General features: G+C 41.4%; 1 protein-coding gene across 14 annotated transcripts in view; it reads right to left on the minus strand.

The window, feature by feature from the left end:
• RAP1GAP2 (RAP1 GTPase activating protein 2) overlaps positions 1-17,569 on the minus strand; it is a 209,488-nt gene that overhangs the window by 35,506 nt on the left and 156,413 nt on the right. For all 14 annotated transcript variants that reach the window (XR_008425155.2, XM_053911457.1, XM_053911455.1 and 11 more), the window contains 3 exons: positions 7,232-7,310; positions 6,432-6,485; positions 3,848-3,931 (listed from right to left, as the gene is read on the minus strand). Coding sequence is in view for 13 of the 14 variants with exons in the window: in XM_053911457.1 (XP_053767432.1) it covers positions 3,848-3,931; positions 6,432-6,485; positions 7,232-7,310 (217 nt within the window). In the remaining variant the exon portion in view is untranslated. The remainder of the gene's footprint in view (positions 1-3,847; positions 3,932-6,431; positions 6,486-7,231; positions 7,311-17,569) is intronic.

The following is a 17,569-nucleotide window of genomic DNA, read 5'->3' on the forward strand; positions in this document are numbered from 1 at the left end:
TACCATATAATTCACAATGGTATGTGAATTATACCTCAATAAAGTTGTTATAAATTTTTTAACCTAACAGTTAAAAATAATGCAATTAGAAAGTAGCCAATAGTCAGCCATCTAAATCTAGTTTCTTTCTCTTACAATATTTCTGTGTTGAAAGATACAGAAGACTGTGGTTGTAAATAGCATCCTCTTCTGCTTATTTTAAGGATTAGAATCTATTGTGATTAATCTGCATTTTAAAGTTCCTATTATGATACTAATAAAAAAGAAAGAAAATAGTCAAAAAACCCAAACAATCATTTCACCCAAGAGGGTATACAGATGGCAAATAAGCACATGAAAAGATGTTCAACATCATTAGCCATTAGAGAAATGCAAATTTAAATAATAAGATATAAAAAATAATGACACTGTTACATATATATCAAAATTGCTAAAATAAAAACAGCAACAACACCAAATACTGACAAGGACGTGGGGATCACAGGTCAATCAAAACTTGCTGGTAGGAATGTAAAGTGGAACTACTCTAAAAAACAGTTCGGTACTTTCTTACAGAACTGAACATATGATCACCATATAGCCCAGCAATTGTACCCCTGGGCATTAATCCCACAGAAATAAAAACTTATGTTCACACAAAAACCTATCTACAAATGTTCAAAGCAGCGTTATTCATAATAGCCAAAACCTGGAAACAACCCAGCTTTCCGCCAGTGGGGAAAGGTTATACAGACTCTGGTGCGCCCATCCTGCGGAATACTACTCAGCCCTCAAAAGGAATGAATTACTGATACTCTCCAGCACTTGGATGAATTTCACGGAGTGGAAAAAAGCCAATCCCCAAATCTTATATACTGTATGATGCAATTTAGAAATTATTTTTGAAATGACAAAGTTTTAGACATTCGAGAACGGATCAGTAGCTGCCAAGGGTCGAGGACAGGAGGGCGAAGGGAGCACAGAGGCAGGGGAAGATGGCCGTGGTTATAAAAAGGCAACACAAAAGTGAAAAGGGTGATGGAATTTTGTTTCTTGACTGCGTAACCTAAACACGTGATAAAACGGTATACCACAAAATACACACACACCCCCCAGATGAGTGCATATAAAACTGGGGAAATCGGAACGAGATCCGTGGACTGCTTGGCTGGGACATCGCACTGTAGTTTTAGAAGACGGTACCTGTGTGGAAAACTGGGTAAAGGGCACACACCTCTCCCTATATTACTTCTTACAACTGCATGTAAATCTATAGATACCTAAAAATTAAAAGTTTAGTACTTCTTTTAAATAGAAAGCAAAGCTGAAATGAGTAGTGCACTCTCCAATAGTGACAGGCTTATAACACCAGGTGGCCCTGCCTAATCAACAGGCTCAGCCCACAGCGGCTGGGTCTGCCCACAGCCTGGGGCTCTGCAAACATCCAGAGGTGCAGCGAGCAGCTCCTCCAGATGATGCAGACGCTCCAGTCTGCACAGCCCCTTCCAGGGGAAAGCCTCCCACCCACAGGTGGTGCTTTCACTCCTCCTCACCACCTACATTAAAACAAAAAGGGCAGACCTGAGGTTCTAAACCTTCAACAGGTGACAGAAAATAGTAAGATTTCAGTAACTCTTATTTTTTTATAGTCTTTCTGTTTAGAATTATCTTTGTTTCATGCAAACAATACCAATTTTCCAATCAGAGTACTGATATGAAATTTCCTTGAAAAATAAATGTATTTAAGTTGAAAAAAAAACTTTTAAAGAAAATATCAAGTACTTTATAGTAGAGGTGTGATAAAACCTGCAACCGTGCCATACAGTGGAACCAACAATACGATACAGAGACTAAGAACGGTTTGTGAATGTCTGAAGTTTGGGACACCCGCTCCCTTGCAGGTCCGCAAACTATGGCCTGTTTTCACACGTTAAGTTTTATTGGAACACAATCAGACCAACTCATTTACATATGGTCTTTGGCTGCTTTTGCACTACAAAGGCAGGGTCGAGTGGTTGCAACAGAGACAGTACAGCCCATGAAGTCTAAACTATTTCACCATACATCCCCTCACAGAAAAAGCTCTGTAGCATTCCAGGAAGGCATCCCAACTCCAGCCCAGCATCCTGTGTGCCCCAGGTCACGAGGCCAGAGTGTGGGAGAACAGCCACCTCCAGGCAACGTACATCTTCTGCTGCGAAAACAATTCAGCTCATGCTCTCTCCAGGTTTACACTGGCCTGGTATTAGCATTATCGTTATTTTTGTACTGGCCTTGAGCTTGCCCATGCACTCAGGGAGGGCGTCTTAGTCATTACTCGCGTCCCCCTCAATGCTCAGCAGCACAGTGCTGGACAAACAGAAGACTTAGGTGGGGCGTACTTATATCCCGAGACCAGTGCAGGGCTTCCATGTAACAGATGCTCCTATCAAATGTCCCCCAGCTCTAGATTTACAAAACAACAATCTCCCGAGTTTTTTTAAAACAAGACATCCCCTTCCACGCCCCCACCTTGCCTCAGCAGTATCAGGTACATAAATAAACAGCACACAGACTCCTCAGGGGTGGATGGTTAATGTTCAGTAATTATAACTTTGCTGGAACATTGGATAATAATCACCTTATGAGATCTGCTTTGGTAAATTTCACAAGCAGAGAACTTTAATTAGGTGGGTTATATTAGCAGAGCTGTACAAAATAAAAATGCAATATGTAAAAATAATCATAGCGGCTCCCTGAATAATCTCCCTTAAATTATATGATTTATCAGTGCTAGTCTTTCAGCTCTTAAAGTCTTCACTTAATTAGAGTGTTTTTAAGTGAACACAGGTTTCTGGTGGTCTAATATCTCCAGACAAGGAAGTCAGGTATTAGGTACCCAAGAAGGACACAGGCATGCAAAAAAAAAAAAAAAAAAAAAAACCCACCGATAATAGTAAAACGTACTATCGACCTACTATCAGCAGGGCCAAACCTTTTATTCATTCATTAATTCACATAACAGAAAACTGTGAGTGCATTTATACAAAGTCACCATGCTAGGATCCTGGATCACACACAGATGAAACGAGTGTGAAACCTTCTTTCATAAAACCTAGCTCAGGAAACATCAGTGTGTTCAACAGGCTACTCATCAGGATGTTAATAAATATTCAACAAAGTTATAAAGAGTTCTTTACCTTGGGGGTTCTTAGAGCCTTTAAAATGTTTCTATGCACCCAAACCCCGTCCAAGTCACTCATTGGCAGACTACTTCACACACTGAGAAACATTATTCATCCAACTCACTGCAAAGCGTGTAAGAGCTGAGACAGGCGGAGCAGGGGGAGCAGTGGTGCACTGGTAAACTTTTAACAACCCCCTCTGCACGCTGGGCGACAGAAGCCCTGGTGTTTGCCGATTTCCAGGGTGCAAGTACTTCTGCCATGGCTGAATTCAAGCTTCGAACATGATGTCGCTGAACACAGATTTGGGAAGAAATGCACACCACTGGCTGCCACACTACTGAAGTGTGGGGAGAAAAAGCTATTCCCAGCAGGGAGAATTGTGGGCAAAGAGAGAGCAGCTTGGGCTAATCCATTCCCTCCAACCAGCCTGATTTGTCTTGTGACGGACGGCCTAGAGATAACAATAAGCGAAAGTAGCCACCAGGAAGAATCAGAATTTACCATTTGGAAAACTACATTATCATTTAAAGGCTTTGCAGACCTCGGTGTGAGGAATGGCCTGACAATTCGGCCACCTCCAGTCTAATTCATACTTGAAATCAGCATATTTAAGAACCTAGTACTGGGCTTGGGGAAGAAAATCAGAGTACCCAGGAAGGAACCAGAGGATGCAGTGGCCAGTATGGATTTGTGGCGCTTACCTGCCTGGCTTTCTGATAAATGACTCCAAATTTGAATGTGTTCTTGACATCATGCTCGTCATAGGACACAATCATTTGGGAGGCCTGGAGAATGTGGGAAGAAAAAAATCAGATTGTTTGTTAACTTGAGGGAAATGGAAGGGGAAGCACCCATTTCAGTGGAGAGCGGGCCCACCTCACACGAGACACCCACACAAGTAAGAGAGGAGAAAGGGTGAAGTCAGAAGTAGGTGGTCAGGATGCAGCTCCAAAGGTCTCAGCTAGGCCTCAACCCCTGTGCGACCTCCAGCAGTGGCCGGACCCCTGCATCACTTGTTCCCTTCCCATCCAGACATGCCGGCCAAGGCTTGGGCACACGACGAGTCCAGCAGGACTCAGGGAACTGACTTCACCCCAGTGTCCTACCTGTGAAACCAGGCCTCCAAATCTGGAAAGCAAGGGAGATACTAGCTCCATTTCCACCTATAATCAGTAATATGATTTTGACACGGCACTGCTCCTGCTGGACTTTAATCTGCCTCCTCTATAACTGAGAGACCTAAAAGGAGACCGCTGTTCGGAGGAGTGCACCCTAATACAATATGGGGGGAGGGGCTAACCACTGGTTCTGCCTAACGTTCTATCGCACTTCAAAGACTTGGTATCTGAGGCTCAGGAACACTAAACTCTAATTTTGAATCTGATGTTTTTACCTGTATAGCTTCAAGTGAGCCACTTAGCTTCTCTGGGCCTCAGTTTCCTCACTTGTGAAATGGAACTGTGCAGTTGTGAAGATTCAGTGAGATCAGGCATGTAAAGTGCAGAGCACAGAGCAGCTAACATCATCACCACCGCCATCATCATCATCATCATCCATGTAACCCCCCAGAGGGATTACAGGGGAACCAGCTCAGTGGGAAAGAGGAGATTTGGATGCTACTGTGATACCCTTTGCAATAAAAAGGAGGGACCCGACCTCCTCTTACACTAGGGGAAAAAACAAAGCAGGCACGACTTGTTTGTTGGCCGGAGTAGGTGGCCCATGTTAGGTCTGGGAGGCTTTTATCTGCCGGAGGAAATGGACACGGACACGTGTCCGCTCCCCCTGGAAGAGCACTGTTGGCCGACCGGGAGCGAGCCACCCACTCCCTCCTGGGATGAGTGGAAGGAGCCGAGTGGGTGCCCTGCCAGGGAAGAGGCACCCAGCCACGGAGACCTGCCAAGGAACGTTCTAAACTCTGTGAATTCTGAAAACACACACACACCGCATCGCAGCCAGATGAACATCCCAGCCGGACTGAGGAGTCCTTCAAACGCAGCAAACGTGAAAATACAGCTGCTCCTCCGTCATTACCAGAGCGGGAGGCTTTCCAAGTGATGGAGAGAACTATGCAAATGAGCGTCATTAGGTTCTCTCGGTGGATATGATTTGACAATAAAATTTGCCAAACTTGTAGTTAAGTGAGGCCTTTATGATGAGGTTTTAATGTGTGGTTAAACCTCACTAATTCAGCTTTAATTACAAAGAGAAGGGTAGTCTGGATGAGGGAAAATGTTCAGTGGAGTGCAGCTTATTACTGGTAAGTGCCCACAGATGCTCAGAAGGCTAGAAAGAGGTGCCTGGGAGAAGGGGTCTGGAGCATGCGCTGTGCAGAAGATCCTGCATTAGCTCGGCCACTGTGTAGGGACAAATACATGAACATGTATTTGCCCAAATCATGAACATTTAAGGTGTTTGTTCCAGGGGGTTCTGGATGTCCAGCCAGGATAGGGCCTCTCTTCCCCCCAAACATTTCACCTCGTGGCTCCTGGTTGTTAGAAGAGGACCCAGGGAATGGACCGGGCCAGCCCCCGCAAGCTTCAGCCACTGCAGCGCCGGCCCACAGGGTAGGCACAGAAGCACAGCTCCGCACCCATCTCCTCTCTCCAGACCCCAATGGCGCATGAGGAAACAGCGGGTGCACGGGGGCTCTGTCTAGATCTAAAGCAACTCACTGTCTGTGCGTGATTTAAGTCCTGTCATGCCGTAATTGTTCTTGAGTGGGCTGTTGTTTTGTTATTATTGCTTCTCTCCCCATCCCCACGCCCACATCAGAACTGGGGTCAAAATTAGGATAGTCCAAGGAAACATAGAGAAGTAGCCAGTTCATTAACAAGGGTAGAGCAGGGGCTCAGAGCTGTGCAGCATTGGCAATGAGGAGCTGCAGTCTGGCCTTTAATTTTTTAGTGGAGTTCTTCCTTCTGCCCCCCTCCCTCCTCCATGATGGCTGACCAGGTCTGCAACAGCCCCCAACCGCCCAGCTAGAGGTAGAACACTCCCCACCCCAGCAGTGGCCTCAGGGCTATAGGACCAGAGTGAGGTGGAGAAGCTACTATACCTTTGTCACCTCCACACAGCTGGGGACCGACTTGGGCAGGCCGGAGACCCAGGTGTGGCTGAGGATGGCTTCCCAGTGGACCAGTTTGTGAAGGGGTGGGCAGGGAGGGGAGAGACATGAGGTGTATCACAGAGACCAAGATGCAGAGAACTTCCCACAGAGCTGCTGGTGAACAAATCCATGCCAAGCTGCAGAGCCCAGGGTAAGGGGAGGGACAAAGGTCTCACCTTGGGGTACAGGACAGGGCTGAATTTCAGTCCCACTGCATCATCACAGAAAGCCTAGGCAGGGAGAGAGAAACACACAGCTCAGGGGCCGTGTCCCAGACAGCACCTGGGATCCTCTGCCCACCAGAGAAAGAACGTGGGGGGCCAGGACCTGCAGGGTCAGGAGGCCTGGCGCTGCTGCTCTCTGAGGAGCCAGGAAAGTCAACCTACTTTCCTGATGAAGTGAGATCACCAAAGGGATTGTGCGCAATTCTGCCCAGCATTCCCGCCCCCAAAGTGTGGGCCCAACCCAACTCAGCTGACCATCCTTCTCATCCCACTTGGCTGACTCAGTTCCCAGGTTTCCCTAGAGCAGTGACACAGGCCCCTCCCCAGCTAATGGCTCCTGACCTGGGGGCGGGGGGCAGGGTGGGGGAGATGGCATCCTCCATCTGGATCAACAGCATGGCCATCCCTAAGCACAACTCTCCTCTGCTGTGAAGGCTCCCTGGCCACTCCCTCCCGGTCCTCCTCTGAAATCCTACTCTCCACATCAAGCTCTGTCTTTCCAAGTCTCTTGTCTCCTGAACTAGCCATGAACTTGGGGGCAGAGACCATGGATTATACTGAGCTGCCTCAGCCACAAGGATGAGATAGGGAGGGTGTCAGGAAGACAGGTGTCTGCCAACAGCCCTCCCCCACCCCCATCCACGCAGTTGAGGGCCAAAGCCCACCCAGGAGAAGCCTGCACTCCCACCCACCCCAGAGGCCAGCCCTGGGCTAAGGGAGGAAGTCACCTTCTCTCAGGGTTCGGCTTTTACCTTTGCAATCTGAGGGATGCTGGGCAGCTTGCTCAATCCTGCCAAGGGGATCCGTTCATGCACTGTCTTCACTTTGGACCTGCAAAAAGAGAAGTGTCCACAAGAAATGGTGTCAGTGAGGAAAGTGGCTGAGATCATGCCAGACCACAGGGCAGGGACACTTGCTCCATGTCTCCCTGAGGTCAGATCTGCCTCATTTTACCCAACCCATGCATTGGGCACCACACTCAAACAGTCGGAAAAGGCAATCCTACCCAGGTACCTCACGGGAGGTGGATACTTAAAGAACCTGCCTGGTGAAGTTGCCCAAAATCAAACTATGGGAAAAGCAGAGTCACCTTCAAGTTCACCATTATTTTTTGGTTTCTTTGTGGGTTTTTGTGTTCTCCCAAAGAACTGCGCACAGCTTCTGGGTATATTTGGGTTCTCACATGCAACTAAGCCTTTATGAAAAGAAACTCCAATATATGAAAATCTGGATTCACTCAAAATATAAATGTGATAAAAGTTGTTTTATAAAGGGATTCACCATAAGACTCTAAATTTATCCTGTACCCCTGATTCACTTAGCACGTTATGAAAGTGCTGGTTTTACTGAATGCTTTTCTGCATTTGCTAAGACAATGGTGGGTTTCTAATCTGTAAACCTGGTGAATTATACTTCTGTTGAGACATCTTTTCAGTCCATGGGTAGAACTCCACTTCTTATGTATTACTTTTTTTATATCCTGCTGAATTCCATTGGTTAATAGTTTATTTAGAGTTTCACCTCTATGTTCAATAGCAACACTGGCCTTTTTTTTTTTCTTGTACTTCCCTTGTCAGGTTTTGGTATCAGGGCGTTATTCCAGCCTCATAAAATTGCCAGGAGTTCCTCTTCTTTGAAAGAGTCTGTATACCATGGGGATTTTCTGTTCCTTAAAGGTTTGTTAAAACTCACCTGTGAAACCTCTGGGCCTGCCCTTTTGTGTGTGTGTGGGAGGATACCCTGACTACCAGTTCAGTTATTTACCAGTGAATATTTAGGTTTCCTACTCAATTTTGGTAATTTATATTTTTCTATAAAATTATCCATCAAATGTATTGATACAAAGTTGTTTTGGAATTCACTGAGGACTCCATTTCTACCCATAGTTGTATCCTTTCCTTCGTTGCTGTAATGCCATCTGCATTTTTTCTGTTTTCCTTAATCAGCCCTCGCTAGGAGTTTCTCTCTTCACCTTTTCAAATAGATAGCTTTTGCTTTCGTTGATTGTCTCTTATTTGTTATTTTTGCTTTCTACCTCACTAGCTTGTTCTTGTCCTTTTTATTTCCTTCCTTCTGTTTACTTTGGGTTTTTTCTAATCTTTTTCTAACTTCCTGACCCATGTGCTTACATATTTAATCTTTCTTCTTTTTCATGAATGCATTTAAAACTATACATCTTTCTGAAAAAAGGTGAAAGATTAGCCAAAGAACATATATGTGTGACCCATGGACACAGACACAGTGTGGGGATTGCCTGAGGAACTGGGAGGCTCAGTGGAGGTGGGCAAAAGGAGAAAAAATGGGGACAACTGTAATAGCATAAACAATTTTTTTAAAAAACTATACGTCTTCCTCTACCACTTTTTGCATCCCACGCATTGATAAGTAGTATTTTCGTTGTCATTTAGTTCTAAATATTTTGTCAGTTCTTTTGAGATTTCCCCATTAGCCCATGAATTATTTTAAAGGGTTTTTTTAAATTCTACAAATGTATGATGTTTTTTCCTTCACTATTTTAATTTGTTGATTTAATTTTCTTTTATTCAAGGAACATAATCTGTATGATATTATTTGAAGTTTATTGACTTAATACATACTTTTATTTTCATGTTCTATATGGGCTTGAAAAGAATGTACATTTTTCTTTTGTTGAGTTCAGAAAAGTATGTTACAGATCAGATTTGTTAATTGTATTGTTCAAATCTTCTACATCCTCACAATTTCTTTGTCTGCTTGGTCCATCGGTATACAAGAGATGTTACCGAAATCCCATTATAACCAAGGCTTTGTCTACTTCTTATATCCCTGAGAGTTTTTGCCTATTTAAACTCCAGACTCCATTACTAAGTACCAGCTTAAGAGTTCCGGACTGTTGGGTCTCCTGGGTGTACTGCTCTCTATCATCAGGTAGGCTAAGGACTCGGAGGGGTCCTATAAAGGGCATCTTTCCTTGCCCAGGTTATGGACAAATTCAGAAACAAAAAAAAATTAAGAGTAAGGCAGTTGGAAGTCAAAATAACTCCTTTGTTATTCCTAAAGACCAAGAGAAAGCACACAGGTTAACATGAAGATGACATGAACCTTCTAACTAAATTCCGGAATTACCCACCCAGTCACCAGCGGTGCTGGACAGGGGCAAGCCTCCCCTCGTGGGATCTGTTCAGGTGGGACTCGTAGTACAGGGGAGCAGAAGGAAGCCCTGATGGCAACACAGCTAGACACACCAAGATCGTGCTCCCAACTTCACCTACTAGAGAGTGTGGAGAAAGCCAGGGGTGTTACACAGAAGTGTTCCCTCCACGCGCAGGAAACATCAAGAGGCGAAGGAGTGTTCCCAAGTTACAAGGAGTGCTCCTTTTACCCCTACTAATGCTTCTTTCCTGAAATTCTATTTTGTCTGATAGTAATATTGTTACACCAGCTTTCTTGGTTGGTATTTTCTCAGCATGTCTTTTTTCATTTCATCTTAAATAGTTTCACGTCATTTTTCTGTGGGTATGTCTTTTAATAAGCAGAATATAGCTTTGGTTTTAGTCCAATCTGATAGTCATACAATTTCATAGGCTACTTTAATCAATTTATACTTATTGTGATTACTAATGTATTTGGAATTATTTATTATTTGGTGTTTTCTATTACCTCATGTTTCTTTTCTTTTTTTTCCTCCAATTTCCTGCCTTCAGTTTAGTAGAGTTTTTTTAAAAACATTTTATCCCTCTGCTATAGATTGTATTTCTATAACTTCCAATATATATAATTATATACTTTTCCAACAAACTCTAAACTTGATTTCTCTGTCTTGAGGAGGGAAGGGTAAACAATACTACCGAACCCTTCCCTTTTCACTGTCATTCCTACTTCTGTTTATAAATGTCGTTCAAGTGTCTTTAAACGCACACACACAAAATTACTTCGTTCTAGTCAGTAATTAAATTTATCAACATCGTTTACCTATCTCTTGCCACTTTTTAATTGCATCTCTTCTTTGGTTTCTCTTTTTCTGGCTGATGCACATCCTTTAGTAATTCTTTCAGGGAGGGCCTGTGAGGGATACACTCCCTTCATTTTGTTTGTATGCCTCTGAAAACAGTTTAATTTTGTTTTTGCAAATAGTTTTTCTGGGCATAGAAGTTTAGGTTAAAGGGGTTCTTCCTTTCTTTCTTTCTTTCTTTCTTTCTTTCAACATTTTAAAGATATTGTCCCATTGTCCCATGGCTGATAAGAAATTGTCCCATGGCTGATAAGAAGTCTGGCTGTCATTACTTCAGAGATAATGCCCTTATCCTTAGATAGCTTTAAAATTTTCTTTTTTATCTTTGATGTTCTAATGTTTCTCTTCAATGTATCTAGAAGTACTGTTTTGTTTTAAAATTTTGCTCAGCACCACAGCGTGTGCTTTCTTCTTCAATTCGGAAGTATTCTCAGCCGTTTTCTCTTTGGATATTTCTTCTCCACCGGCTTCTCTATTCTTTTCTTCCGGAACTCCTTGAAGATACATGCTGGGGCCTCTCAGTCTTTTTCATACACTTTATCACTATATCTGTGCCGTGCTCTTGAGGAATCCGGGAGACTACTATCTTCCATGCACAGATTCACTCTCTGGCTCTGAACAGGTTATGTTAGACCAGATTTTTATCCCGTGTATTTTTTTTTCACTTCACCAACTATTTTTTTAATTTCCAATAACTCCAATTGTTTCCTTGTTATACCCATATATATCCATTCTTGATTCATTTTTATTCATTCATTGTATCATAATTTAGTATCACTTTTATAGATGTTATTCTTTATCTTTTGAGGATCTTACATATATTTAAGTCATTTTAAAAGAGTGCAATTATTTACTTTTAATCAGCATTAGACCCATCTCTCACTTGTTGATGTTTTGGGCTGTCTTTCTTAACGTCAGCTTTCCCTGGATGTGTTGTAATTTTCCACCCGTTTTTCTCTACCCTCAGCGCAGGGTTCCTCCGTTCATTTCCATCCAGGCTATTGGTTAGCACGGCTCTGGAGACACCATTCACATTATACAGCCTGATGGCCTGGAGGGTCACCTGTGATAATCGCCTGACCCATCGAAGCAGCCCCCTGACTCACGTTCTTGCTGCCGGCTTTGCCTTCCCTCCGAGCCGTCTTTCTTACTCCAGCCAATCCTCACTCCACAGTGCAAACCTGATCACGACCTTCTCCTTTCAGGAGCTCTCCTATTGCTCACAGGATAAAAATCTAAGTTCCTAGACACAGTCCTGCATGATGTAGCCTTTTCTTACCTTTCCAGCCTGACCTCTCCACCTCACACACACTCACACACACACTCCGCATTCAAACTCTTTGGGACTTCTCTCATTTCTCCCATAGCATCTGCCTTTGGTCACCCTCACTAGCCTGTAACAGTCCATGTCCACGGAAGATGAGTAAGGACAAGGAATAAGAACACCTAATGTGGATGGAAGACTCCCTACAGCCAGGTGACAAGAGCATATTCCTCGCACATCCCCATCCCTAGAGAAGGCCTGGCATATACGAGGCATTATTATGCCTTGGTTAAACAAACACTGAATGAATAAATGAATTTCCTAATATTAACCATTTATGCACTTCTAAAATAACTCTTTCTTGGTTATAGTAAATTATTCTGTTAGTAGACTGCTTATATTTGAGTTGCTAGAATTGGTATTTTATTTAGAATCTTTACTTCTACATTCGTAAGGAATGCTGGCCCCTACTTTTTCTTTGTCTTTTTCCAATCCTCATTCAAGACAGAGGAAGAAAGAGAGAGACATTGACGTGAAAGAGAAACATCGTTTCGCTGCCTCCCGTATTTTGCCTCCAGTTTTTTGCCTCCCAAAAAACTGCACCCTTTTGGTGTAGAGGACACTGTTCCAACCAACTGAGCCACCTAGCCAGAGCTGGCCCATATTTTTCTTTCTCTTTTCCTTTTTTCATTTCAATGGTCTACTATTTTTCATGAGGATCTTTCAAATGTTGTTAAACTAATTGCGAAGCTTTCAATTTTTTTTTAGCTTGAACAGTTTAAACAGCATGAAATCTGTTCCTTATGAGTTTAAAATAACTACTTGCAAACCATTTAGATCTAGAAACCTTTGGAGAGAGAATTCTTTGGAAACTTTCCAATTTATTTACATAGTTATTGATCTGGTCAGGTTTTTAATCTCATATTAAATTAGTATGGCTTCCTAGGAAGGCATCTGTTTCAAATAAAATTTCCAATATAATAATGTAGATTGAATATAACATCTATTAGCAATTATTTAATCTTCTTCTATCTGTGGCTATATGCCTTTTCTAATGCCTAATTTTGTGTCTTTTATCATGTTTATCTATATTTGACTAACTAGTTACCTTTTTTCTTCCAAATGAATATCTTTTTCTACGTTATATATAAATCTGTAGCCTAGATTGATTTATCAAATTTTGTGTTCATTTTATTTCTAATTTATTTGTGTTGGCCTTAATCTTTGTTAATTTCTTCCTCTTATTCTCTTTAGGTAATAATATCAATAATAATAGCAGCGACCACTGTTGAGTAGCCACAGTGTATTAAGCTCTGGCGCATAATAAGCATTCAATAATTTTAAGGTGGGAACTACCACATTCACTTTGTAGACAAAGAAACTGAGGCACAGAGAGACTACTAACACCACCACCAACTTGAAAATATTATTCTTTCATATTTAATAAGAAGCTATTTAAGGCAATTAATTTTCTTCTAAGTATAGCAAATATGTTTGGCAAAATATCTGCTTTTTGAAATTTATATAGATTTACTTTGTGCCTCAAAAGACTGGTTCTTAAATCTACCTGCTATCGAGAATTACCTGCAAGATGGTTTTTTTTTCATTTTTTTAAATTTTTTCCCATTTTTTATTGATGTTCGAATACAGTTGTCTCCATTTTCCCACACCACTTTCCCTGCCCTACCCATGTCCACCTCCCACCCTCAATCCCTGCCCCCCTTGGCTCTGTCCATGGGTTCCTCATCCATGTTCATTTCTGTCCCTTTCTATTCCTTCCCACGTTATTTCCCTCTCCCCTCCCCTCTGGTTACTGTCAGTTTGTTGTCGATTTCAATGTCTCCAGCTATATTTTGCTCACCAGTTTGTTTTGTTAATTAGGTTCCACTTATAAGTGAGATCATATAGTATTTGTCTTTCACGGCTTGGCTTACTTCTTAGCCATGAGAGAATTCTTAACATAATTCTTTCCAGTTCCGTCAATGTTGTTGCGAAGGGTAGGCGCTCCTTCTTTCTTTCTGCTGTGTAGTGTTCCATTGTGTAAATATGCCACGGTTTTTTTTATCCACTCATTTACCGATGGGCACCTAGGCTGTTTCCAGCACTTGGCTGTTGTAAATTGTGTTGCTATGAACGTTGGGGTGCATAGGTTCTTTTGAATTAGTGTTTCAGGATTCTTAGGGTATAATCCCAGCAGTGGACTTGCTGGGTCAAAAGGCAATTCCATTTTTATCTGCAAGATTTTTAAAAATAGAAATTTGGACTAACCATCCAATTTTAAAAATAAGCAAGGCTTATGGACAGACAGTTCACAGAAAATAAATACATGTGCTCCTTAAATATATGAAGGGTTGCCCAACATAATTCAATAACATTATTGTAAATTTAAACTACATGAAAATACCATTCTCACCTATCAGATTGGCAAAAATCCCAAGTGTTTGACAAAATATTCTGTCGGAGAGGCTTTGGGAAAATAAGTACTCTGGATACATTACTGGTAAAGTTCAAATTTATAGAGCCCCTACTGAAGACAATTTGACAATATCTACTAAAATACAAATGCATTCATGTTTTGACCCAGCCATACTCACTTATTTTAAGCCGTACAGACTGACATTTGTACACGGTTATTCATTGCAGCGGTATTTGTGCTACTAAAATACCGACGGCGGCCAGGAACAGGGGGTCTGCTAATAAATTCCTTCATGTCCATGTAATGGAATACTACGCAGCAGTAAAAGGAGTTAAGCAGCTCTTCACGTGCCAATATGGGAAGAACTCTAGACATATTGTTCAGAGAAGCAAGTTCCAAAACAGTATGTTCCACAGCATGTCAGAAATATGGAGGAAATAGGAATATATATTATTATTTGTCTTCACATATCTTACCTATTTATATTCAAAGATATATGTATGTGCATGTTTAACTTTTATTGTCTTTTAAACGGCTGGAGCCTGAAGTCTGGGGTGGTTTGTTACTTTGCTTTGCTCCAAGATGATTCTGATGCAGCACATCCACAGAACCACTGATCCCCTTACACTCACGTAAACGTCCCACAGGCACACGGAGGCAGAAATCTCCATTACAGGATGGAAGGTTGAGGGCTAAGTACAGATAGCTACAATAAAGATCTATATACACATGTAATTCACACAGATAATACTGGGATGATCCATATCCTCTCGCTCCCATCCTCATTGATCTGTAATAAGAACTATGTTATAATCTACCACTACAGTTATATTCTGTAAATTTCTCCATATTCTAATCATTATATATACACTATATATACATATATACTATATACATGTGCATACACAATATCTATGTACCATATAATACACTGTTATAATATGTACAGTTAATAATAAAAAGCTCATCAGATACCTTCATTGTGGATTTCATCTTTCGTGATCAGCAGCCTTTCTCACTGATTGCTTTTTTGCCTTAAAATCTATTTTTCCGTATTAATTTTGCCAATTCTGCTCTCTTTTTGTATTTGATTGTTATAACTTTTTCTCAACACTTTTCTTTTTAAAGATACTTTCTTTAATCAAATATAGACTGGTTGATTAATTGATTGATTTGTGGGGGGCTTTGGTGGGGAGAGCAATGACCCAACTTAGAATCATTACTGTTTCAATAGATGAGTGGATAAAACAACTGTGGGACATTTACAGAATGGAATTCTACTCAGCTGTAAAAAAGAAGAAAATCTTACACTTTGCTAAATAGTATGGACAGACCTGGAGCACATCATGCTAAGTGAAATGAGCCAGTCAAAGAAAGATAAATACCATGTGATTTTACTCATATGTGGAATCTAATGAACAAACTGAACTAACAGGCAAAACAGAGACAGACGCATAGATGGAGAGCAGATGACAGCTAGTCGGGGGTGGGGGTTAGGAAGTGCAGGGACTGAGCAAAAAAGAAAAAGGACTTATGGACAGGGACAACAGGGCGGTGACTGCTAGGAAGAGGGGTATAAGGGGACTAAATGGTAATGGAAAAAATACAATAAAAATTAAATCAAAAAAATAAAGATAGAGGAAACAGGCAAAAAATAATCTTTACTGTTTAATGGTGTAATTCAACTCACTTATATTTTACACATCATCTATGTATTCAGACTTCGGTGCTCTGTATTCATTTATGATTCCTTTATATTCTATCTTTTTCTATGTGTGTATGTTTTCTTTGTTTTTATTACTTGGAATGTTCTCATTCTACCAATGATTTTCTATCCATAGAATATTAAATTTTCACCAGACTATATCCAGTTCCTAGTTTCCTTACATTGATTTTGTCTGATACTGAGTGAGTCCCTTTGATCTGCAGATTTAAGTATTGAACAGCTTACAAATGTCAATTATCCGCATTTAATTCCTGCTCACCATCCTCCATAGTCATTACGACTTTTCTCTCATCATTTTAAGGCTGTTATGTTTTCCTCTGAATTATATGAGAGCCTCTTAAGCATGTTCTCAATATTACTAACTGGGTTTTCCACAAATTAAATTTTGCTCTTTACTGCCTCTAAAGCCATTTAAAATTCTTTTTGGCCATGTTTAGTTTTCTTTTATCATTTCCATAATTTTTAAAAAGATCTTATTTAGTCTCTCTTGAGAAAGAGAAAGGGAGGGAGAAAGAAAGGGAGAGAAACAGTGATGTGAGAGAAAACATCGATCACTTGCCCCTCACATGCGCCCTGACCAGGACCTGCCCGCACCCCGGGCACGTGCCCTAACTAGGAATCGAACCAGTGACCTTTCACTTTGTGGGACGACACCCCACCAACTGAGACACACCAGTCAGGGCTATTTCCTTCATTTAACCAGCAAATTTTTCATCTAATTCTGTTTCTTTACTTTATCTTTTGTCTTTTCTTTCGTGTAGGTTTTTTTCCCAGAAGTTGGTTGAAAATACAAAGTTACTAGGTATCTAAATTTTACCTGACTTTCTATCGTAAATCCTTTTCAAAACTTGATTATTTCCCTATGTTTTAAATGCTAGGTTATGCTTTTTTAGATGCAGAATCTTCTCTTTCACTGAGTTGTGAGAGTCTTCTTCTTCTTCTCTATATTTAAATTTGAAAAGGAAGAAATCTATTCAGGTTTGTTATTTGTTTCCAAATTGTGGGTAGATTTTTCTGGGCTACTCTCAGTGGCCCATACAGACTGTTAAATAGTCTTCTCAGATTTTAGGCTGAAGAGCTGGTTGTTAAGAGACATCAGTCAAATAATCAGAAGCCTACAAGGAATGAGGAAGAAGCTCAGACAGGAGTCACCACCAGCAGGGGAGTTTCATCTCTGCATAATTCCTTCTCTGTGTCTGGTCAAGCAGGGCCATTTTTTTATGCCTGGTTTTCACTTTGGCTTGGCCATCACTCCAGGTGCATGATGGGACTGTCCAACTTGCTAGCTGGTGTATGGCTTCTCTCCGCCACACTATCCACTGGCTTTTTATGTGCGAAAGCCACATTTGAGCTTGCCCTTGGTCTCCCCATGGCAATGATTTCAAACGCTGTTGGCTCAAAACAACCAAAGTGATTCCACGTGGAAAGACCCTGACTATTCTAGGGTGCTCCCTCACTTCTGAAGAGTACAGGACTCCCCCAGAATCTCCAATCTCCTATATTCCCACTTTACACTGCTTTCTCAGAAAGGGGAACTGGGATTCAACTTTCAACATTCCTACATTTTAGCCCTAACTGCCTCATAGATTACAAAAAAAAAAAAAAATCCATATGTTACTACATTCCTGACATCTTTCTCTAGTTTTCAGTCCTGACGCAGCATTTCCGATAGGATACAGTATGAGAAAAAGGG

Source organism: Desmodus rotundus, chromosome 9 (genome assembly GCF_022682495.2).
Source record: "Desmodus rotundus isolate HL8 chromosome 9, HLdesRot8A.1, whole genome shotgun sequence".
Lineage (NCBI taxonomy): Eukaryota > Metazoa > Chordata > Mammalia > Chiroptera > Phyllostomidae > Desmodus > Desmodus rotundus.